This window comes from Oryctolagus cuniculus, chromosome 2, assembly GCF_964237555.1.
Source record: "Oryctolagus cuniculus chromosome 2, mOryCun1.1, whole genome shotgun sequence".
Taxonomy (NCBI): Eukaryota; Metazoa; Chordata; class Mammalia; order Lagomorpha; family Leporidae; genus Oryctolagus; species Oryctolagus cuniculus.
The window spans coordinates 147,067,189-147,092,282 of NC_091433.1; the positions used below are offsets into that span (position 1 = coordinate 147,067,189).

At 42.7% G+C, this 25,094-nt stretch overlaps 2 protein-coding genes across 3 annotated transcripts in view; one reads left to right on the forward strand and one right to left on the reverse strand.

Annotated features, from left to right (window-relative positions):
• Nucleotides 1–15,328, reverse strand: part of CFAP36 (cilia and flagella associated protein 36) — a 40,891-nt gene extending 25,563 nt beyond the window's left edge. The window contains exons 1-3 of one of the 2 annotated variants that reach the window (XM_002709861.4): nt 14,972–15,328; nt 6,942–7,006; nt 6,256–6,357 (exon numbers count right to left, since the gene is read on the reverse strand). In XM_002709861.4, the coding sequence (XP_002709907.1) occupies nt 6,256–6,357; nt 6,942–7,006; nt 14,972–15,086 (282 nt within the window). In that variant the 5' untranslated portion in view covers nt 15,087–15,328. The remainder of the gene's footprint in view (nt 1–6,255; nt 6,358–6,941; nt 7,007–14,971) is intronic. The other variant, XM_051842884.2, reaches the window with a different exon arrangement.
• On the forward strand, nt 9,986–11,119 carry LOC100353836 (non-histone chromosomal protein HMG-14). Its single transcript, XM_017340668.3, has one exon. The coding sequence runs from the start codon at nt 10,048–10,050 to the stop codon at nt 10,351–10,353; it is 306 nt and encodes a 101-aa protein (XP_017196157.1). The 5' UTR covers nt 9,986–10,047; the 3' UTR covers nt 10,354–11,119.
• Nucleotides 15,329–25,094: the final 9,766 nt, after the last annotated feature.

Sequence of the window (25,094 nt, forward strand, 5' to 3'; positions counted from 1 at the left end):
TTAATAATAAGTAAAATTATAATCTGCTCAATTCTCTATAAACCTAAAACTGCTCTAAAAATAAAATTTGTTAATTTTAAAACCTCACTAGTTGCACAAAATATTTATCTTATATATATTTTTTAGAAAATGAATGGTAACATCACATATGTAATCTCTTCAACAGTGCAAGTTACTGGAAAAAAGCACAATTTTCCCAAGTCACAATTATTTTAAAAAGTTTTTGAAAGCATTCATTTTCATCTTGTAAGAAGTAAAACCAAAAAATAACCTTTGTCTCTTGTCATAGAGAAGTATCTGGCTTTTAAATACCTACACTGAAACTAGTAATCAGCTCTATCCTCAGCAAAAAATCACAAGCAATAAAGGCAGTCACTTCTGTCTATTTCAACCTGAAAATACCACAAAAATTCAAAGTTCAACTGAAAGCAACTGATATAATAAACACTGAGATGATTACTATATCATCATATTTTCTATCATATTCTTCTGAACTGTTTAGAAAGATAGTCTGACTCATGGCTTTTGATTTATTTATTTGAAAGGCAGAAATACAGAGAGAGCAAGAGCAAGAGATCTTCCATCTACTGTTTCACTCCCCAAATGGTCACAATGGCCATGGCTAGGCCAGGCTGAAGCCAGGACCCAAGAGCTTCTTCCAGGTCTCCAACGGGGGTGCAGGGGCCCAAGCACCTGGGCCATCTTCCACTGCTTTCCCAGGTGCATTAGCAGGGACCTGGATCAGAAGTGGAACAGCCAGGTGAATAAGCACCCATATGGGATGCTGATACTATAGGCAAAGGCTTAACCTTCTAAGCCACAATGCCAGCCCCACCCCCCATCATTTTAGAAACTACATATATATAACAGAAAAAGTTGATTCCTTACTAGAACTCTTCATCTATATTGCTGACTGTAACACATAAAGAGTATGCCAGAGATCTATGTCTAATAATCACCTAATCAGGTAAAAAGAATTTTACAAGTCTGCTCTGGTAGTACAATTCAACGGAAGCTGGAAGCTGGTTTAGCAAACCAAAATCAAACGAAGCAAACCAAAACAAAACAAAACTTGCCTCCTAAATTATCCAAGGCAAGCAACTGGTTCTTGAGCTCATTCTTATGCATCCATATTGGCATGCTGAAATCAATATTCTTATATTTAGAGATGAAGATTAGATTGCTACAAAGCAGTAAACAACACGCTTTGTGCTGTTTTTCCAGCAATGCTGATAGTTTTGTGCTACTCCATGTTGTTATTTGGTATCTGGTGACTAAGAGTTGGCTCTAGTAAAGAATAAAGCTGGCCAGGGCCGCGCTAATCCTAGGCTAATCCTCCGCCTTGCGGCGCTGGCACACCGGGTTCTAGTCCCGGTCGGGGCGCCGGATTCTGTCCCGGTTGCCCCTCTTCCAGGCCAGCTCTCTGCTGTGGCCAGGGAGTGCAGTGGAGGATGGCCCAAGTGCTTGGGCCCTGCACCCCATGGGAGACCAGGAGAAGTACCTGGCTCCTGCCATCGGATCAGCACGGTGCGCCGGCCGCAGCAGCCATTGGAGGGTGAACCAACGGCAAAGGAAGACCTTTCTCTCTGTCTCTCTCTCACTGTCCACTCTGCCTGTCAAAAAAAAAAAAAAAAAGAAAGAAAGAAAGAAAGAAAAAAGAAAAGGAATAAAGCTAACTAGTCCCCATGGGAATTGAACCCATCTACCCTGATTAACACACAGTTAATCAACCACAAAAATAGCTACCATTAAGGAAGAGGCACTTCCATTTATTTACAGACTACCTGATGTATGCCAGGCATTGTGCTATGCACGCTTTAGGTAGATTACTTCTCAAACTTCACAATAGCCTTTCAAAGTAGATTCTCTCCCTATTTTACAAATGTGGAAACTAAGAACCAGAATGGTTAAAAAAATAAAACTGTAAGACAGCTTTTGTTCAAGGTCTTACAACTAGTAAGTGAAACATCTAGGACCTAAATGCTGCTCCTTCTGTGTCAAAAGGCTCCTACCTTGCATATAAAAATACTGAATTAACAATCAGCTCTAAACAAACCAAAAGGTAGCACGGCAGAAGGGAAAAATAAAGAGGTGATAATCTCAATTTGGAAACAATATTTGGAACATCTATATTCACAAATAATTTAAAGTTATCTGGGTAATACAAACAAAAGATGGTTGTGTCTACTATTACTGTGAATATCTTCACTCACAAAATAATTCAGACTTATTCACTATGGCTTAATTAAGAGGTGAAAAATTTTAACCAAAGCAGCAAAATATTCCTGAAAAAGAAGGAAAAGAAAAAAACAAGTATCAAGGGCCAGCACTGTGGCACAGCGGGTAAAGCTGCTGCCTGCGACACTAGCATCCCATACGGATGCCGTTTCAAGTTCCAATTACTCCACTTCTGATCCAGCTCCCTGCGAATGGCCTGGGAAAGCAGCAGAAGATGGTACAAGTATCTGGGCTACCGACACCCACACTGGAGACCTGAAAGAAGCTCCTGGCCTCAGCCTGGCCCAATGCTGGCTATATCTGGAAAGTGAACCAGCAAATGAAAGATCTCTCTCTCTCTCTCTCTCCATCCGTCTCTGCAACTCTGACTTCCAAAAATAAATAAATAAAACAATGTCTTAAAAGAAAATAAATTCTCATTGATAATTTTTAATCATGTTCTTCCTGTACAAAAAGGAAAAATAATACATAACTGTGGTACATACAGAATAAATATTGGTAAGCTGTAAAATAACTTTTGCTTTATAGAATTAGTAACTAATAAAATCAGGTATTAGTTGACATTAATGTGGCCACATGAACAGTATTGAAATATTATTTATTTTTTGTTTTAAAATATTTATTTATTTATTTGAAAGGCAGAGTTACAGAGAGACATAAGGAGAGACAGAGAGATCTTGCATCTGCTAGTTCACACCCCAAATGGCCACATCAGCCAGGGCTGAACCAGGCTGAAGCAAGGAGCCTCCTCCAGGTCTCCCACATGGGTATAGGGGCCCAAGGATGTCAGCCTTCCTCTGCTTCTTTCCCAGGCACATTAGCAAGGAGCTGGATCAGAAGTGAAGCAGCCAGGACTCAAACTGGTGCCCACAGGGAATGCCAGCACCACAGGCCATGGCTTTAACCTGCTGTGCCACAGTACTGGGCCCAAAATATTATTTTTTTATAGATTTACTTATTTATTGAGAGGCAGAGTTACAGAGAGGGAGAGGGAGAAAGAGGGGAAGAGAGAGAGACACACACACACACACACACACACACAGACCTTCCATCCACTGGTTCATTCCCCAGATGGCCACAACAGCAGGAGCTAGGTTGATTCAAAGCCAGGAGCCAGGGCCAGGATTCCAGAGCTTCTTCCGGGTGTCTCATGGGCTACAGGGCCCCAAGCACTTGGGATATCTTCCACTGCTTTCCCAGACCATTAGCAGGGAGCTGGATTGGAAATGGAGCAGCCAGGACTCAAACTGGTGCCATATCAGATGCTGGAGCCACAGGCGGAGGCTTAACCTACTGTGCCACAGCGCCGGCCCCAAAATATAATTTCTTTAAATGTCATGTTACATTAAATATTTTTTATCTCTAGAATTAGAATTGCTCATTGATGAGAAGTTATGCAACAAAGAACTGTACAAAGAAGTGCTGAATTAAACAGTAGTCAAAGCAACCTCATCTAGGCCACAATAACAAGATCATTTAAGCTAACATTTTTTTTTAACTTTTATTTAATGAATATAAATTTCCAAAGTATGATTTATGGATTACAATGGCTTCCCCCACATACCGTCCCTCCCACCCACTACCCTCCCCTTTCCCACTCCCTCTCCCCTTCCATTCACATCAAGATTCATTTTCGATTATCTTAATATACAGAAGATCAGCTTAGTATACATTAAGTAAGGATTTCAACAGTTTGCTCCCACACAGAAACATAAAGTGAAAAATAATAGATGATTTTTTTTAAATGATGATGAAATCAGATCAGACCTATTGTCATGTTTAAAACCAGTGAGAGTCAAGTTGGGAGTTGAGAATTTCTTTTCTTTTTTTTTTTTTTTTTTTTTACAGAGGATCAGTTTAGTATACCTTAAGTAAAGATTTCAACAGTTTGCACCCCCATAGAAACACAAAGTGAAATATATTGTTTGAGTACTCGTTATAGCATTAAATCTCAATACACAGCACATTAAGGACAGAGATCCTACATGAGGAGTAAGTGCACAGTGACTCCTGTTGTTGACTTTACCAATTGACACTCCTGTCTATGGCATCAGTAGTCTCCCTATGCTCCAGTCATGAGTTTCCAAGGCTATGGAAGCCCTCTGAGTTCTCCAATTCTTATCTTGTTTAGACAAGGTCATAGTCAAAGTGGAGGTTCTCTCCTCCCTTCAGAGAAAGGTACCTCCTTCTTTGAAGACCTGTTCTTTCCACTGGGATCTCACTCGCAGAGATCTTTTGCCAGAGTGTCTTGGCTTTCCATGCCTGAAATACTCTCATGGGCTTTTCAGCCAGATCCGAATGCCTTTAGGGCTGATTCTGAGGCCAGAGTGCTATTTAGGACATCTGCCATTCTATGAGTCTGCTGAGTATCTCACTTCCCATGTTGGATCACTCTCCCCTTTATTTATTCCATCGGTAAGCTAACATTTTTTGAGACCTACCTACCAGGCATGAAATTCTCATCTTTGTGCTACTTTCTGGAAATGCAAAGAAATCAAAACCATCTAAAAGGTGTTACAAACTAGCAGGACAAGCAGAATTGCAAAAAACTGAAGGCACAGCACCAAAAATATCAGTGTAAAAGTCTTTAGTGAGATTGAACGAGTTATGATCTGACTAGGGAAAGCAACAAGCTGTTAAGATCAGCATTTCAGCCAGGTCATGATGATAAGGATTCTTCTGGGTTAAAGAAGGGAAAATGAAATGAGTTGGGGAGGGGCCCATACATTCCAGGGATAGCCTAAGCAAAGCCAGCTCCTCACATGCTTTTAAAAGTAAGTGGCCTGGGGGCCAGCACCGTGGCTCACTTGGTTAATTCTCTGCCTGCAGCACCAGCATCCCATATGGGCGCTGGTTCTAGTCCCGGTTGCTCCTCTTCCAGTCCAGCTCTCTGCTATGGCCCGGGAAGGCAGTGGAGGATGGCACAAGTGCTTGGGCCCTGCACCTGCATGGGAGACCAGGAGAAGCACCTGGCTCCTGGCTTCAGATCGGCGCAGCACCAGCCACAGCGGCCATTTGAGGGGTGAACCAACAGAAGGAAGACCTTTCTCTCTCTCTCTCTCTGTCTATAACTCTACCGGTCAAATAAAAAATAAAAAAAAAAAAAGTAAATGGCCTGGAATAACAATACACAATGTGTTAGAGAATTACAGGAGATCAAGGTTGAAAATATAATTTGGGGTCACATTATAGATAGGCCTCACTATACCCTTTCTAAGAAATTACAGGTTATTTGGTAGAAGGTGGGAAGTCCTAATTTTTTGAGAAGAAGGATACTTGAGTTATAGCATTATATTCAGGAATCCATATTAGACAATTTGTTTCCAAAACAAGGAAACTTCAAGAACTACAGACAATGGATCTGCTAAGTTTATAAAATGTGAAACTTGTAGGAATTTGTTTAGCAGTTAAAAAAGTAGTGAGGATGCCTGCATCCCATTTCAGGGTGTGTGGGTTTGAGTCCCAGCTCCACTTGCAATTCTAGCTTCTTACTAATGTGCCCCATGAAAGAAATCAAGTGTTTGGGTCCCTGCCACCAACATGGGAGACATGGATTGAGTTCCCAGCTCTCAGCCTCGGTCTGGTCCAGCCTCAGCCACTGTGGGCATTTGGGGATGGAGCCAGTGAATGGCAGCTCTACCTGTCTATCCCTCTCTCTCTCATCTGTCTCTTGAAGAAAAAGGAAGAAGGAAAGTGTGGCCGGAGGGGGGGGGGGGTTATTTTAAAGAGCGGTAGCAACTACAGAATTATCAGAGATCTCCATAAATAAAACAGTAGTTTGGATAAACTCTATAACCTTATTATAGCTCTGAGTTCATAAAGTTGATTTTTAGCTGCATCAGTTCATTAATGCCTTAAGTTATCATTTCTCAAATTTGTTCTAAAGAAGAACCCACATTTTACCTTTCACAATGTCCAAAATATTAGACTTCATCAATCAAATATACCAAATTTAAGAGGAACCCTGGGGATTTGTGTTAAAACTACATGTTAGCAGAATTACAAAAAAGCAAAAACCTGTGATGTATGGGTCTTTGCAAGTGGAGAAGTGCATGCTTCTTGAAATTGATCTTCATTAATTCCGATGTCTTTAAGGTAACTTTCCAACAGTTTTTCAACCTAAAGAGAGAAAGATTAGCTTTTATAATTTACAAAGGAAAATTCTAAATGACAATTTTCATATTCAGTATTATCTTTATAAAAGTATAACCAATGCAAATATCAATCTCCATATTATATTATGTGGTAGTAACATTGTCTTTCACCAAAAAACAAACAACAAAAAGTTAACTTTGGGGGAAGAATCTCATGAAATTTAATTCCTTCTATGAGAAATAAATGAAGTCAGGATTATGAAGTTCCATGTGACACAACTCTCTTTCTACCTCCAGGTAGTTTAAAAAAATCACAAGACACCGGTTACTGAATAAATTACTAACACCTCCCTGGAGGCATCAAAAGAATAAGAATAAAATTTAAAAATCAGATTATTTGGAAAAACAGTCCTTAAGTTCCACAGTAGATGAGGCAAGAAATCATAAGGAGATGCTCAGAGAACGTCTGAGCCTGATAGAACTGGCAGTACTGTTACGGTAAACTGGATCTTTGTGAATAATGCTAATGAAAAAGAATCCATTTTCAAATTTAGGAAAGTATAAATATTATCCTCATTACCTTTAAAAATCAGTGAAAAAAATACTCACTAGTTCTTTGTATTCCTGATGAATCTCTGTATAGGTTAACTTGCTTTCTTCTTCATCATCAAAAACTAAATTTAAAAGGAAAAAATATTGCATACTGTAGAGAAACAATCATTTCATTAATACAGATATAAAAATCTACTTCTGGAGCAGGTGGTTAGCCAATTAAGATGCTCATATCTTATATTGGAATACAAGGGTTTGATGCCCAGCTACAGCTCCTGACTAACTTGCCTCAAGTGGTAGAGTTTCCGTAACACACATGGGAAATCTAAACTCTGAGTTTCTGGCTCTGAGCTTCACCTCAGCCCAGAGGATGGGAGCTCTCTGTATGTTTCTCTAAAAAAATTAAAAAAAAAAAAAACTTAACCTCCTTACAAATGGAACTGCAGTATTATTCTTATAGCCTAGCTTTTTAGCTTCAAATTCTTGGGTTTTTTTGTTTGTTTTGTTTGTTTGTTTTAAATATTTATTTGAAAGGCAGAGTTATAGAGAGGCAGAGGCAGAGAAAGAGAAAGAGAGAAATGTCTTCCATCCGCTGGCTCACTCCTCAAATGGCAGCATCCAGAGCTGAGCCGATCCAAAGCCAGGAGCCAGGAGCTTCTTCTGGGTCTCCCACGTGGGTGCAGGGGCCCAAGGACTTGGGCCATCCTCTATTGCCTTCCCAGGCCATAACAGAGAACTGGATTGGAAGTGGAGCAGCCAGGACTCAAACTGGCACCCATATGGGATGCCAGCACTGCAGGCGGCAGCTTTACCTGCTACGCCAGTGGGCCAGCCCGAAATTCTTGTTTGTTTATTTTTTTAAAAAAAGAAATATATGTAAATAATATAGTATTAATTTTAAACAAGTTGTTTTCTCCAACTTAGGAAAATATTTAAAAGAAACACTACCTCATATTTAAGAACACTAATTTGCAACTTTTTAATCAATAATGCAATGTTACTTCAAAGGTTCATCGAAAATGGAATTAAAAGATAAATTTAGGGGCTAACGCTGTGGTGTAGTGGGAAAAAGCTGCCGGCTGCAGTGCTGGCATCCCATATGGGTGCCAGTTCAAGTCGCAGCTGCTCCACTTCCAAACCAGCTCCCTGTTAATGCACCTGGGAAAGCAGCAGAATATGGCCCAAGTGCTTGGGCCCCTGCACCCATGTAAGAGACCTGGAAGAAGCTCCTGGCTCCTGGTTACAGATTAGCCCAGCTCCCACTGTTGTGGTCATTTGGGGAATGAACCAGTAGATGGAAGATCTCATTCTAACTCTCAGGAACTCTGCCTTTCAAATAAATCAATAAATCTTGAAAAAAAAGAAATAAATTTATTTAATAAAAAAAAATTGAAATTCATGCACACAAGGGTCTTCAGAAAGTTCACAGAAAACGATATTATTAAAAAAAAAAAAAAAAAAAAAAACTAGGGCCAGTGCTGTGGCGTAGCAGGTAAAGTTGCTGCCTGCAGTGCTGGCATCCCATATGAGTGCCAGCTCTAGTTCCAGCTGCTCCTCTTCAGATCCAGCTCTCTGCTATGGCCTGAGAAAGCAGTAGAAGATGGCCCAAATCCTTGGGCCCCTGCCCCTACATAGGAGACCCAGAGGAAGCTCCTGGCTCCGGGCTTCAGATCAGCGCAGCCCTAGCGATTGTGTCTACCTGGGGAGTAAACCAGCAGGTAGACGGCCTCTCTCTCTCTCTCTCTCTCTCTCTCTCTGCTTCTGCCTCTCTGTAACTCTGAGTTTCAAATAAGTGAATCTTGAAAAAAAACAAAAGCTATGTAAGAATTTCAATTTTAAGATTTATTTTTTATTTATTTGTAAGGCAGAGTTACAGAAAGAGAGAGAGAGACGGAGTGAAAGAGATTTTCCATTCTCTGTTTTACTCCCTAAATGGCTACAACAGCCAGAGTTGTGCCAGGCTGAAGCCAGGAGCCTGGAACTCCATCTGGATCTCCCATGTGGGTGCAGGGACACAAGCACTTAGGCCATCTTCTGCTACTTTCCCAGGTACGTTAGCAGGCAGCCAGATTCTACGGAGCATCTAGGACTGCAACTGACACCCATATGGAATGCTGGCATCAGAGGCAACATCTGACCCCACTATGCCACAATGCCGGCCCCAAGGATTTCAATTTTTTTGCACCAAAATAAACTTAAGTCTTTGATTTTCCATTAACTTTGTTTTAAAAGGTTAGTTATTTACTTGAAAGAGAGTTCACTTGGTTCACTCCCCATGTGGCCTTGATGGCCGTGACTGGGCCAGCTCAAAGCCATGAGCCTGGAACTCCATCAGGGTCTCCCACATGGGTGGCAGGGACAAGCACTTGGGCCATCTTCTGCTGCTTTCCCAGGCACATCAGCAGGGATGTGGATCAGAAGTGGAGCAGCCAAGGGGCTGGCACTGTGGCTTAGCGGGTTAATCCTCCACCTGCAGCACCAGCATCCCATGTGGGCGCGATTCTGGTCCCAGCTGCTCTTCTTCCGATCCAGCTCTCTGCTATGGCCTGGTAAAGCAGTGGAAGATGGCCCAAGCACTTGGGCTCCTGAACTCATGTGGGAGACCTGGAAAAAGCTTCTGGCTTCTGATCAGCCCAGCTTTGGACATTTGGAGAACAAACTAGCAGATGGGAGACCTTTCTCTCTGTCTCTCCCTCTCATTGTCTGTAACTCTATCCCTCAAATAAATAAATAATATCTTTAAAAAAAAAAAAAAGTGGAGCAGCCAGGATCTGAACAGGCATCCATGCAGAATACAAATATTGTAGGCAGTGGCTTAACTCACTTGCTGCGCTATAACCCTGGCCCCTCCATTAACTTTTAAGTGTGTTCAGATAAGGCAACAATATTTTTGTAAGCTTTTAATGAAATCTTATGTTTAAAACTTTTAAACGTTAATCCTTCTAAAACAGTCTCCAGCTTATTGTACTGGAATTTTTCTTATGAAAATTTTACTGAAAGTGATTAGCCCCTTTCTGTCACCATAGGTCGGTAATGATGTTAAACTTAAAAAACCAAAACGTGGGCGGGTCCCAGCAGCTCGGGCGGCGGGAGTGGCGGCAGCGAAGGCTCTCGGCGCGCCGCGGCCCGCAGGCACCCGGCACGCGCCCTCCGCGCCGCCAGGATGCCCAAGAGGAAGGTCAGCTCTGCCGAGGGGGCGGCCAAGGAGGAGCCCAAGAGGCGGTCGGCGCGCTTGTCGGCGAAGCCGGCCCCCGCCAAGGTGGAAGCGAAGCCCAAGAAGGCCGCCGGGAAGGATAAGTCATCAGACAAGAAAGTGCAAGCAAAGGGGAAGAGAGGAGCAAAGGGAAAACAGGCCGAGGTGGCTAACCAAGAAGCTAAAGAAGACCTGCCTGCAGAAAACGGAGAAACGAAAAACGAGGAGAGTCCAGCCTCTGATGAAGCAGAAGAGAAAGAAGCCAAGTCCGATTAATACCATACACCATGTGTTATCAGTGCTCCCTGTCTCCCTTCTTGTACAATCCAGAGGAATATTTTTATCAACTATTTTGTAAATGCAAGTTTTTTAGTAGCTCTAGAAACATTTTTAAGAAGGAGGGAAGCCCACCTCATCCCATTTTTTAAGTGTAAATGATTTTTTTTAAGAGGTGAAATCATTTGCTGGTTGTTTATTTTTTGGTACAACCAGAAAATAGTGGCATATTGAATTCTGGGAGGCTTTGACTGTCTTGGGTGTCAGCTTAACATTCCATAGGTGGGGGTGGTTTTTATATCCTACAGTATAGCGCATACTAAATGGCAATTTGGAGTCTCAATTGTGCATTTAATCTGTCTTGAATATTTTCAGTTACTTCTCCCGTGTTTTGTAGAATTGTTTTCTACAGAAAACCACTCCTTGTTCTGTCAGAACCATGTGCACTCTGTAACATCTTCGGCTGTGGTAGTCCAGTTTTCCTAATGATTTTGTTAATGTGCCGTGAAAGATTGAAAATTTGAGTGTCGTGTATATGCTATTATATTGTGAATGGGTGGGATTTATGTAACAGCATCTGAAGATACTTGTACTTGATAGCCTCTTAAGGAAGAGTTGCCTCCAAATTTGAAGCTGGAAAGTCACTGGAATAACTTTTAAAAAAAAGAATGACAATTCATGGCTTTTTAGATTTTTGGTACGTATGTTAAGAATTGTGTACAAATTAAAATGTGTGTGCTGATTCTCAACACCAATAAAATCTCAATTATGGACAAAAAAAAAAAAAAAAAAAAAAAAAAAAAACCAAAACGTGGAGCCAGTGGTGTGGCGTAGCAGGTTTGGGCCTCTGTATTCACATGGGAGACCTGATAATGCTCCTGGCTTTGGCCTGGCCAGCCCTGGCTTTGGGAACTTTTGGGGGGTGAACCAGCAGATGGAAGATCTCTCTCTCTAACACTGCCTTTCAAAGATATAAATAAATTTTTTAAAAAACATGTGATTATATGTGTGAAATAATGTAGATTTCAAATATACATATTCCCTCAGGAAGCTACAATCTAATTAAGAAAACAGGACAGGGGCCAGCGCTGTGGCTTAGTGGGTAAAGTCGCCACCTCCAGTGCTGGCATCTCATATGGGTGCCAGTTTGAGTCCCAGCTGCTCCACTTCCCATCCAGCTCTCTGCTAGGGCCTGGGAAATCAGTAGAAGATGGCCCAAGTCCTTGGGACCCTGCACCTGCGTGGGAGACCCAGTGCGGCTCCAGCTATTGTGGCCAATTGGGGAGTGAACCATCGGATGGAAGACCTCTCTCTCTGCCTCTCTTCTCTCTGTGTAACTCTGACTTTCAAATACATAAATAAAATCTAAAAAAAAAAAAAAAAATCCCAAGACAAACTCATGAATTGCAAACAATTTTTCATTCTCCCAGACTGATCTTTCTAACTTCTGCAATTTTCAGTTTAACTCTTCAACAACTGCTCATTACCAATAAGTGCAAAATCTTAAGCAGGTCTGAGAAGATTCCAGATCTCATTTCCTACTCCACAATCCAAGCCTCAGCCTCCTAACAATGCACAACTACTTGGAAGACCTCCAAGCATCATATATACCACTTCAAATCCCCATGACTTTGCATAAGTCCTGTCCTCTTTTTGCCTTTACTCCACCCTTTTTGCCCCCTTTCTCTCCCAACCACATTTCAAGATATTGCCAAGTAGCACCTTCTGCATGATCTGCTACCCACATCCAACTCCTAACCTGGTTAGATCCCTTCCTCTGATCTCTTACAATGTACACCACCATATGTCTTCCTTTATTATATCAACTGCTACACTGTATTTCATTCTGTTTACCAGCCTGTCTTCTCCACTAAAATTTTCAAGCACCGAATTTTGTTTTGTCTTTCTATCCCCAGCTTTTGGCCCAAGGATGACATTCAATAAATATTTGTTGAAATAAATGCTGGATTTATAAAGTTGTAGAAAACTGATATTGAAATTATCTGAGGTTGAGATTAGCACATAGGCAACGCCAAGTCAGTGAAATATAAACAGGTATTTGAAGTGTCCTTGGCATGTGATTTCTATTTACCCTGGCATCTGCTCTGTGTAGCACTGTACATATATTCAATACAACAACTACTTAGGCTGTTTTCAGTTCATTCTGAAACCAAATTACTACAGTACAAGTTTCTAAGGCTAAGATTTCTGCCTCTCAATAAAATTATACTATCCGGTATGTTATTACTGGGATACAGCCACTTTTGACACTTGTAGTTAAAAAGATAAACGATGCTTTAATTTTTTTTCCCTTTTTAGTATTTAGCCTCAGTGGGACAAACAGCAATAACAAGTGATATAATTTTTTTTTGTTATTTTAAAGGATACTGGAATTCTAGGTGCATTATCAGTGTCTATTTTTTAATTGTTTTTAAAGATTTATTTATTTATTTGAAAGAATTACACAGAGATAGGAGAGGCAGAGAGAGAGAGAGAGAGGTCTTCCATCTGCTGGTTCATTCCCCAGATGGCAGCAACAGCCAGAGCTGCGCCGATCCAAAGCCAGGAGCCAGGAACTTCTTCCAGGTCTCCCATGCGGGTACAGGGGCCCAAGGACTTGGGCCATCTTCTACTGCTTTCCCAGGCCATAGCAGAGAGCTGGATCACAAGTGGAGCAGCCAGGACTCGAACCGGCACCCATATGGGATGCCAGCACTGCAAGCAGCGGCTTTACCCACTAGGCCACAGCGCCGGCCCCTTTCAGTGTCTTATAATTTCAAATTTTTAAAAGGAGTACAAATAAAATTATTTTGTTTTCAAAACCTCTTAAAACTACCTGTGAAAATCAACAGTTAGGGAGCAGGTGATCAGCCTAGCAATTAAGATGCCTGCATCCCACCTCTAAGTGCCTGGATTCAATGCTCCACTGCAGCCTCCTGCTGATGTAGACCACGGGAAGCAGCAGTGATGACTCCAGTAAGTTGGGTTTCTACCACCCAGGTGGGAGACATGGGTTGAATCTCCAGTTCCTGGCTCAGGCCTGGTCCAATCCAGTACTGGTCATTGCAGGCCTTTAGGGAGCAGATAGGAGCAGGTTCTCATGTTCTCTCTCTCTCTCCTTCCCTCGTTCTCAAATAAATAAATTTTTTTTTTTTTTACAGGCAGAGTGGACAGTGAAAGAGAGAGACAGAGAGAAAGGTCTTCCTTTTCTGTTGGTTCACACCCCAATGGCCGCTCGGCCAGCGCACTGCACTGGATCCGAAGCCAGGAGCCAGGTGCTTCTCCTGGTCTCCCATGTGGGTGTGCAGGGCCCAAGGACTTGGGCCATCCTCCACTGCCGTCTGGGCCACAGCAGAGAGCTGGACTGGAAGAGGAGCAACCGGGACAGGATCCGGCACCATGACAGGGACTAGAATCTGGTGTGCCAGCGCCGCAGGCAGAGGATTAGCCTAGTGAGCCACTGCGCCGGTCCAAATAAATAAAAATTTAAAAACACAACACTTAAAAACTGCTATTTTTATTTTTATTATGGCAAATAAGAATGTGATTAAAAAATCAGTGGCCAAACAAAATTTCATCTTTACCAGATTCATAGAATCTTGGGTTTGAAAGAAATCTGAAAAGGACATCCAAGATAACTAATCATTTGATAGTTGCAACCCCTCTAACAACTTAAGTCAATGTCAGATCCATTCAAAACCTGCTGGTGCCCGAGAAACCCATTACCTTCTGAGTAAGAAGAATACATTCTGTTAGGAAGCAAACCTTCCTTCACAGAAATCGGTTCCCCTATGTCTTGTACTCGGCGACTCTAACTCTAGTCCACCGAACCTTACAAAACAAGTCTAATCTCTCTAACGTAATACAAATGTTCAAATGACTGACAGATATCACAGCTCTCAAAGTCTTGCGCAGCTGAACAACCACAATAATGGCTGTGTGTGTACTCACCCCTAAGACACGGTTTCTGGTTCCTTTTCTATGAATGGGCACCAACCAGTCTCCAAGAACTGATTATAGAACTCTAAGCATGAGCTGATTAGAAACTTAGCCCGCACACCACCGCGAATATTATGCCACGTCTGTAAGCCTCACTGGGCAGAAGCGCACCCCTCTCCATTTGGGAGACAACCGAGATTTGGAGAATTCAACAAGGGAAACAGACGTTTTGCTGAATGGTCACATGCTCTCCGTTGCTCATCGATCTCGGGTGAATCATTTCTCATCTCCTAGGCTGGCTGCACACGGACCAAATGCTAACTAGCAATATGAAGGAACCTAGAGGTAAAATGACGCGTCCCCTCCCGAGCCACCAGAACAGCTGTTGAAAAAGCCCACCCCAAAAGTACACGTGCCCGGGGCAGGGACGAGCAGGGTAGGGTGAAAGACAGAACACAGGATTAAAGTCTTAACGTTTTTCGGCGTGCGCCTGGGCTCAGGGAGAGGGGAATCTCAGACTGCATTTTCAGGTCTGCGAGGGAAAACACCGGCGGGGTGAAAGCAACTGCTCCCGCACAACCAGCGCTAAACACGGCCGACAGGAGTGGAGACCACCTCCCGGCCAAGGGCCGGTGTGAGGGAGGCGAGGAAGGACGTCGGCGCGAGCTCTGGTAATTACCTTCACATTTCTGCTCCACGAAGTCCAAGATGGGGATGGACCAGTCCGGGCCTCGGAGGAACCCCGCGATGCTCTCCACCACCCATTCCACCTCGTCGTCTTTTTCCGCAGACATACCGCCCTTCTGGGCGACGCGGATCCCTAGGCCAGGCCGCTGGAGCCTGCTGGGGCCTCCTGGCTACAGGGAGCAGCGAGGAGCGGAAGAGCTGGCCCCGCGGTCGCCCAGATACCTGGATCTAAGCTACAAACCAGTTAACGTAAAACGGTCGCTATGGCAACGTGCGTAGCCGCCCCAGGCTGCGGCCCGGAAGTGAAGCTGGCTTCCCTGGAGTCTGCGCTTCTCAAAGGAGGCGGGGGGGGGGGGGGAACGGGGGCGGGGAGAGCGTTAGAAGAACGTTTCCGATTGGTTGGAAAACAACAGCAGCGTATCAGAAGATACCTCTCCACCCATTGGTTCGGAGTTGCTAAGGCCGAGAGTAGAAGTATAGGCAGCTTTTGGCTGGAGACCCTGGTAGGAATCTGTGTGTTCCCTCCTGGGAAGTCCCTGGGAGCCAAGCCTTAGAAATGGCGGAGTGAGGGACCACAGAGTCGACAGAAGGCCTCAAAGACTTCATTTCGTCGTTGTATCCCAGCCCCTCAGTCCCAAACACTGAGAATCGCTGACCCAGAAGCCTTTGTAATTGAAGGGTTGTCTGAAAATACAAAGCTGACCAAAGCTCTGTAAGACTTGCTGTTAGGCTCTGCGGCCAATTTGCTTCCTGTAGCTCCAGACAGGTCTTTAAAAGTTCAAGCACAAATGGACATAACTACAATTAGCTTTTCAAGGGTAAAATCGAAGTTAATATTCATCTTACATCAAATAATTCCAACTCAGTTTCCAGGTTGTGATCTATTGTGGAATGAGTCTTCAAAGGTCATCATCAAGGTTCTCGGAGTCCTGGGATATCTTCATACAACATGGTTCCGTGAATGGAGTCCTTATAGGCTTATGTACAAGTATGAAACCTTTTTCACTTAGTATGTTTTCATCTTTTCAAATAAGAAAAAGTGCTTCCCTTATAGATGCGAAGTATTCTATAAACCACTCTTTAGTCTATTTTTATTTCAAAATGTTTGTATGCACATATATCTTACTTGGATGCATAAATATGATCATTAGTGTGCAATTTTTTTCTTGTTTTGCCTGTATGGTTTGGGAGTGCTATTAAGTATTCAACCATTGTTTGCTTCTGCAGACTGCTGAAATAAACATGCATGTGTTCTAGTCCCAGTCAGGGTGCCAGATCCTGTCCCGGTTGCTCCTCTTCCAGTCCAGCTCTCTGCTGGGCTTTTTAAAGTATTTTTTTTTTTTTTTTTTTTTGAAAGGCAGAGTTAGAGAGAGAGAGATCTTCCATCTACTGATTTAATCCCCAAATGGTTCCAATGGCTGGGGCTGAGCCAAGTTGAAGTCAGGAGCCTGAAATTCCATCTGGGTCTCCCATCTGAAGGCAGGGGCCCAAGTACTTGGACCGTCATCTGCTGCTTTCCCAGGCACATTAGCAGGGAGCTGGATTGGAAGTGGAGCAGCCAGGACTCCCCTAATCAGTGCTCATATGGGAAGAAGGCATTGCAAGAAATGTCTTAATCCACTGAGCCACATTGCCAGCCCCACGAACTGCTGGGTTTATTTGTTATTCCACCGGAAAGATTTTAATACAATTGCTAAATGAAAGAATGTATACCTTGATTTATTTGACCATCGTTAACTACTAGATTTGATTATTCCTACATAGCTTTCAAATGATTCTGTCAGCAAAATCCACTAGAAAAGAATTTAGGATAAAGAGACTTCAGAAAACAGTCTAGGGCTAGCACTGCCAAAGTCTTAAATGCCAGCATCCCATATAAGTGCCACTTGGAGTCCCAGCTGCTCCACTTCCAATGCAGCCCCCTGCTAATATATTTGGGAAAGCAGCAGAGGATGGCTAAAGTCCTTGGGCCCCTGCACCCATGTGGGAGACCTGGAAGAAGCTTCTGGCTCCTGGTTTCCATTCCCAGCCATTGTGGCCATTTGGGAAATGAAGCAGCAGATGGACTCTCTCTCTCTCTCTCCCTCCCTCCCTCCCTTTGTCTCTCTCTGTAATTCTGACTTACAAAAAAGTCTGCAACCAAGGGAAGAGAAGGAGCCTTTAGGCTCAGAATGATCAAAAGGTTATATATAAGGTTCCTGCTCAGGTTCCTATCCAGGCCTACTATACAGATGAGGGATGCTAGCTTCAGAGATAGCACTGTAACCTGATGGCTTCATACTCAAAAGTGACCTCAGTTCATGGTCAGGCCTGGATGGCAAAAATGGGACTTTTGGGGGCTGTCCATCTCAGCAGTTGAATCAGGAACGTGCCTAGGCACAGACCACAAACACAGAGCATAACAGAGTAAATGTGTAACGGCAAGCCAGCAAATAGCAGCTGAACTCTGTTTTGAGCTTTAGGCCCATTTCCCACTTAAGGTCCGTCTTGAAAGTTCAACTTTCCCTGTCTTCCAATTCCAAACAGTTTACTGCATGATATTTTTGTTTTGGAGTTTATGTCTTTTTTCTGATTTAACTTTTTAATTAAGAATGCACATCATCTCTGATCCCATACATGAGAACTTGGAGTGAATTCCTCCTGTACTCAGAAATGTTATAACTTTATTGGTAGCTGCCATGTGTGACTTGCCCTAACTCCTGGACTGCAAAATTGTCAGATAACTGGGTCCAGGTTCTGTCCAATGTAAGAATTTGAGGATAAGACATAGGTAAAGATCAAGAGAAACAAGATGATTTGCATGCAAAGCAAAGGTACACACTCAAGAGGGAGAGTGGGCACACTGGAATAAGCTGCACTCAGTGAGGTTTGGGTCCACCCCGGAAGTGATCTGGAGGCATAGAGGGTGGTGTCTGGGGCATGGTTAAATTGAATATTTAAAGGGGGCAGATTTGGGGGCAGACCTTGAGGTTTTACCCATTTACTTGCTCTTTTTGGAAAGCTCAGAAGTGTGATGATATCAGGTCCATAATAGGAGTAGAAGTGTCAGCCATGGTAATTTTATTATAAAGACATTACAAGCAGCTAAAGGTTGTTGCTGGAATGAAGTCTCCAGCTGCAACCATGTTGGTTATTTTGGGCCGCAGCTGGTTCAAACCAGCAGTTTCAAGGACCCCTCAATTTTCTGCTGCTTAGAAATGGGAAGTGGTTGGCTGGTGCCAGTGGGGCTACAGCACAAGCTGGACTGCAGCTAGGGGCTGGTGATGTCAGCTCTGCTTGCTAGCTGCCTCCTTGCCTTCATTAAAAATACATGTAAACTCGGGGCCAGTGCTGTGGCTCACTTGGTTAATCATCTGCCTGCGGTGCTGGCATCCCATATGGGCACCGGTTCTAGTCCCGGTTACTCGTCTTCCAGTCCAGCTCTCTGCTGTGGCCTGGGAGGGCAGTGGAGGATGGCCCAAGTGCTTGGGCCCCTGCACCCCCACAGAAGACCGGGAAGAAGCACCTGCAAACATATGCTATAACACCCTGCATTCTGTCAGCTCCTTTTCCACACACTAAGTACCCAGGCTGCAGAGAGGCCAGGCCTGGAAGCTTGCAAGCCTGGCATCTCCACACTGGTGCCGCTCATTAGCATGGAGGAAGTTCACCAACGCTCACTGGGTGTCTGCTGTGGATGTCAAGCCAGATTCTACCAAAAATCACTGATGCAAAGGTACAGCTGAAACTTTAATTAGACTATCTTCTACAGAGGCCTACTTCCACCCTAATTGAGCTAGTGGACTTTAATAATTTTGAACCTTGGTGCCAGCGCTGTGCCTCAGGTTAAGCCTCTGCCTGTGGTACTGGTGTCCCATGTGGATACCAGTTCAAGTCCTGGCTGTTCTACTTCTGATCCAACTCCCTGCTATTGCTTTTGGGAAGGCAGCAGAAGATGGCCCAAGTGCTTGGGCAGGTGCACCCACTTGGGAGACCCAGATGAATTTCCTGGCTCCTCACTTCAGCCTGGCCCAGCTCCTGCTGTTGTGGCCACTTGGGGAGTAAACCCAAGTTTGGAAGGTTTCTCTCTCTCTCTCTCTCTCTCTCTCTCTCTCTCTCCCCTCCAAATAAATAAGCACATCTTTAAAAAAATAATTTTGGAACTCACTCACTATGTGGTGAATATCCCTCATGTGTTGAGTGTGTTTTCTGTGAAATTTGTTCACATTACTTACCCCCTCTTTAAGTACTGTGAATCTAAGGGAAATTGTATGGCAATCATACTTTGATCATGTCCTTTTTTGCCAGACATAACGTTACTTCATTGTATTAAGCCCATAGACAACTATGTAATGAATGCACTTGTACATATGTTCCTGAAACACGTTCTCATTGTTTCCTCTGAATAAATTCTTCATGGGAAAATTACTGAACAGATTTTTAAAAATATCTTTGACAGGGGATGGCATTTGTGGTACAGTGAGTAAAGCCACTGCCTCCAGTGTTGGCTGACTGTTCTATTTCTGATCCAACTCCCTGCTAGTGACCTGGGGAAAGCAGCAGAAGATGGCCCAAGTGCTTGGGCCCCTGTTACCCATGTCAGAAACCCAGATGAAGCTCCTGGCTCCTGGCTTCAGCCTGGCCCAACCCTGGCCACTGTGGCCATTTAGGGAGTGAACCAGCGAATGGAAGAGCTGTGTGTGTGTGTGTGTGTGTGTGTCTGTGTCTCTGTGTAACTCTGACTTTCAAATACATCTTTAAAAAAAAGCAAAAGGAAGTATCTTGGACATCTGCTAAGTTAAAAATGATACATTATGGTAATGGCATTGTGATATAGTGGGTCAAACTGTTGCCTGCAATGCCAGCATCCCATATAAGCACTGGTTGGAGTCCTAGCTACTCCACTTCTGATCCAGCTCACTGCTAATGCACCTGGGAAAGCAGCAGGTGATATTTCAAGTATTTTAACCACTGACATCCAAGTGAGAGACCAGAAGGAGGAGGCTGTAAAAATACTATCTAACTGCATTCCACAGTACTGGGCACTAGAGTCTTTCCAGAGCTTTTCAATTTCCCTGGAGGCTTTCCCTTCTTTTGTTTTCTTTTAAAGTTCTTTTTAAAGGATTTATTTATTTATTTGAATGAGTTACAGAGACAGAGGGGAGACAGAAGGACAGAGAGAGAGAGAGAGAGAGAGGGATCTTTCATCCACTGGTTCATTCCCCAGATGGCCACAATGGCCAGACCTGGGCCAGGCAGAAGCCAGAAGCCAGGAGCTTCATCCGGGTCTCCCATGTGGGTACAGGGACCCAAGAACTTGAGCCATCCTCCGCTGCTTTCCCAGGCCATTAGCAGGGAGCTGGATCAGAAGTGAAGCAGCTGGAACATGAACTAGCACCTATATGGGATGCCGGCATCTAAGGCGGTGGCTTTACTGGCTCCATCCCACCTTTTTTTTTTTTTTTTTTTTTTTCAGGCAAAGTTAGAAAGAGAGAAAGGTCTTCCTTCTGTTGGTTCACCCCCGAAATGGCCACTACCAGGTGCTTCCTCCCGGTCTCCCATGCGGGTGCAGGGCCCAAGCACTTGGGCCATCCTCCACTGCACTCCCGGGTCACAGCAGAGAGCTGGACTGGAAGAGGAGCAGCTGGGTAGACTGGGTAGCTTTGAAAACACAAATTTATTTTCTTAAGGTTCTAGAGTCTGTTGGCTTAAAGTTATTAGCAATAGCCTTAAAAATACCAATATAAGAGAAGTGTCATTTTAAAATAGACTATACAGAAGATTACTAATGAGCCACCTAATTGCTACACTGCTTTCAATCCTGTAAATTTCCTTTATTCCTGCTAGAGAAAGACTTTTTGAAGTTCTAAATAATAGGTTATTTGAAAATATTCTCACTTGATTATTTGGCTTACATAACAGCAAAGAGCTGGGGTGGTTTCCGTGGGTTTGCAAATAATTACCTGCCATAGCTTCAGATTTTCCCAATGGATTCTCAGATTTTTTTTGCATTTGCAAATATAATAACAGAGTTACCAGTCCCTTTTCAATTTCTCTTTTTTGTACTTCTTGTAATCTATAAAATATTCAGGAGCTCAACTTAAAACAAAGGAAAAGAAATAACAAAAATACATTGACTTTTCAAATTGGGACTAATCCTTTTCATTTGATGTAAAATGCTGTTGTGCTAAAAAACCTTTCTTGACTCATCCAGTGCATATTATGAAATGACGACACTAACCTCTGAAAATGTATTCTAGTTTGCTTGTTTTCTGGAGATGAGGCAATTCATTTAATCTCTAAATGTTTGGGGTCTTTTGTGGATTTTTTTCTGTTATGCCTCCCTCTCTTTATTCATGAGGATTTTTTCATCATTTTATTGATTGATTTGTATGTGTGTAAATGATTTTCCTGTATTGCTTCTATTCCTTCCTACCTTTTGTACTGACTGAGTGGATTCTTCCATTTTTTTTCCATTGTGTTTCTGCATCCATTTTCCTGGCTTAACTACTGTATTAGTGATTTTGTGGGGCACAATTAATTTATATAACATATTTATATATATACTTCAAGACTGATTTTAGTTCTCCTTTTTTTTTTAAGAATTATTTATTTTATTTGAAGGTCAGAGTTACATAGAGGGGGGGGGGAGGCAGAAAGAAAGAGAGGTCTTCCATCCGCTGGTTCATTCCCCAGTTGGCTGCAACAGCTGGAGCTGCACCGATCTGAGGCCAGGAGCCAGGAGCCAGGAGCTTCTTCCGGGCCTCCCACATGGGTGCAGGGGCCCAAGGACTTGGGCCATCTTCTACTGTTTTCCCAAGACCACAGCAGAGAGCCGGATTGGAAGTGGAGCAGCTGGGACTCAAACCGGCACCCATATGGGATGCTGGCACTGCAGGCGGTGGCTTTATCTGCTATGCCACAGCGCTGGCCCCAAGATTGATTTTAGTTCTCTTTTGCACCCTGAGAGGCAGCAGATAATGATTCACCCATGTGAGAGATCTGGATTGACTTCCAGTCTCCTGGCTTCACCTTGGTCCAGCACAGCAACTGCTGTTACAGGAATTTGGGAGAGTGAACAATCAGATTAAAGATCTAAACCAAAAATATTGTTCTTTATAAAGGAAGCATGGTATTCCGGAATATGATGTGTGTCCATGTATTCAGTGACTAAGTTATTCACACTGACTTGCAGTGTTTTGCCCAATGCTACAATAAACATCCATGTACATGTCTTTTTGCATTATTGCCTGAGGGTTTCATAAGAATGAAGGGGAATTCCAGCTATGTGGTATTTTTCCATTGGCACTGCCAAATTGCCCTCTAGAAGATGGTACCAACTGGGAGTCTTACCAAAGATCGAGTGCTTATTTTCCCACACCGTGTTCATTATGAAAACTGTTAGTATTTTAACACTCTTTCTGGTCTGAGAGGTAAGAAATAGCTGTTTTAATTCTCTCTTGTTTAATTGTTAATGATATTGAGGATTCTTCCCACAAATTAATTGACCATTTATATTTGATAAATAATGTTTTTATTTTTGACTTTTTATTATGAAAATTTGCAAGTACATGTAAAAGAACTATGCTTCAGTAACTATCAATATTTCTGCCACGGGCCAGCGCTGTGGCCTAGCAGGTAAAGTGCCACTTGCAGCGCAAGCATCCCATATGGATGCCAGTTCAAGTCCTGGCTTCTCCACTTCCAATCTAGCTCTCTGCTATGGCCTGGGAAGGCAGTGGGAGATGGTCCTGGGCTGCTGCACCCTCATGGGAGACCTGAAAGAAGCTCCTGGCTCCTGGCTTCAGATTGGCCCAATTCCGGTCATTGTGGCTACTTGGGAAGTGAACCAGCAGATGGAAGACCTTTCTCTCGCTCTCCCTCTCTCTCTCCCTCTGCCTCTCTCAAACTCTGCCTTTCAAATAAATGATGCATCTTTTTTAAAAAAATATTTGTTTTAAAAAGAATGTTTTTGCCAAACCTAGACATCATGTTGTTATAAATAGGCAGTAAATCAGATTGGAAAATGTCATTTAATGACTTGGACCCAAGCACCCACTTGTAATTTAATTTTTTGCATATTGAGAAAGAGTTGGAAAACAATGGTAGTATACACGTCGTTGCTAATTCAGCCACTAGATGGCAGCCCCTAGAGGTGGAGAGTGAGGAGAAGAAGAGATCGGTATCTACCAAGATTCTGCTTCAGCATGGCCCAGAAGTCTTAGGGAACTTGCTTCCCCATCCATTGGAGGGGAGAGAGATTAGTCAGGGGCATTGTTTTAAACCTTAGCATTATAATTATCTGAGAGCAATGTATTTTATATTCAGATAAATGTCTTTTGTGGATTTTTACTTTTCTTCATTGTATCATTCTTAAGATCTCCAAAAACAAATTTTAATTAGAATTGAACCAAATCTATAAGATAATTTGATAAAATAAAGATCCCTATAATATTTATTTTTCTGATTGAGAAACAACATTGGCCATATTTAAGTCCTGGCCTCTCAGTATCAGAGTTTTCCTTTTAAGGCTGGTGCACATCACACATTAAGAATCTTCCTTGGGGGACTGGAAGCTGCCACCTGCAGTGCCGGCATCCCATATGGGCACTAGTTTGAGTCCCGGCTGCTCTACTTCCATCTCAGCCCTCTGCTAATGGCCTGGGAAAAGCAGCAGAAAATGGCCCAAGTACTTGGGCCCCTGCTACACACGTGGAAGATCCAAATGAAGCTCCCGGTTCCTAGCATTGGCTTGGCTCAACTCTGGCAGTTGCAGCCATTTGGGGAGTGAACCAGCAGATGGAAGACCTCTCTTGCTGTCTCTCCCTCTCTCTAACTCTGACTTTCAAATAAATAAGTAAGTCTTTTTAAAAAAATAAATCTTAGTTGGGAATGTTTTTATGTTACATGTAGTCTAATTGCATTTTGGTGATTTTATAGAAATATATTTTTTCAAAATTAAAATTTTATGAATTCTTTTATTAATCTAGTTGCTATGAATTTTTTTCATTTTCTTGCTATACAATCATAATCTAAAAATAGCATAAAATTTTTATTTTTACCTTTACATTGCTTATTTCTCTTCTGTTCATGTTTCATTACACTGGCTAAAAATGAGAAAGCAATACAAAATATTTAATATGAGATAAATAATAATCATAATTACTAAGTATTAATTATTTGACATAGTAGACTACATTAGCTGTCATATGTAATTGACTTTTTATTTGGAATCATTATTCATAATGTTTAATTTTATATAGTAATATACTTTTGATAAGAATATAAATGGATGTTGATTTTATCAGGTAGCATAGTAGCATTTACTTAAAGAATTTTTATTTTCTTAATTTTTTCAAATATTTATTTTTTTTATTTGAAAGGCAGAGTTTCAGACAGAGAGAAAGGTCTTCCATCTGTTGGGTCACTCCCCAAATGGCACCAACAGCCAGACCTGGACCAATCTGAAGCCAGGAGCCAGGAGCTACTCCCTGGTCTCCCACATGGATTCATGGTCCCAAGCACTTGGGCCATCTTTCACTACTTTCCCAGGCCATTAGCAGGGAGTTGGATCAGAAGTGGAGCATCTGGGACTTGAACAGGTACCCATATGGGATGCTGGCACTACAGGCAGTAGCTTTATCCACTACACCACAAAACCGGCCTCTTAGAGAACTTTTTAATTGTTCTTGTTTAATCAAATTGATGTGGTTGTTTCATTAATTTGTTCTTTTTATTGTCAGTTTTCCTTTATGAAATTAGTTTTCCTTGATTTTAATGAGTTAAGGTTTTAATGTGTTTTTCAACTGGGTTTGCTAGCATTTTGTTTTTTTCTAAAATTACAGTAAGTTTTGTCTTTTTAATTTTTGGGGGATATCACATTTTTTTTTTTACAAGCAGAGTTAGAGAGAGAGAGAGAGAGAGAAAGGTCTTCCTTTTCCGTTGGTTCACCCCCCAAATGGCGGCCCGCCACGGCCAGCGCACTGCATTGATCTGAAGCCAGGAGCCAGGTGCTTCTTCCTGGTCTCCCATGTGGTTGCAGGGCCCAAGCACTAGGGCCATCCTCCACTGCCTTCCCGGGCCACAGCAGAGAGCTGGACAGGAAGAGGAGCAACCAGGACTAGAACCCGGGGTGC

Coding starts and splice junctions, on each gene's coding strand:
- LOC100353836 (XM_017340668.3), top strand. CDS start 10,048: ATGCCCAAGAGGAAGGTCAGCTCTGCCGAGGGGGCGGCCAAGGAGGAG.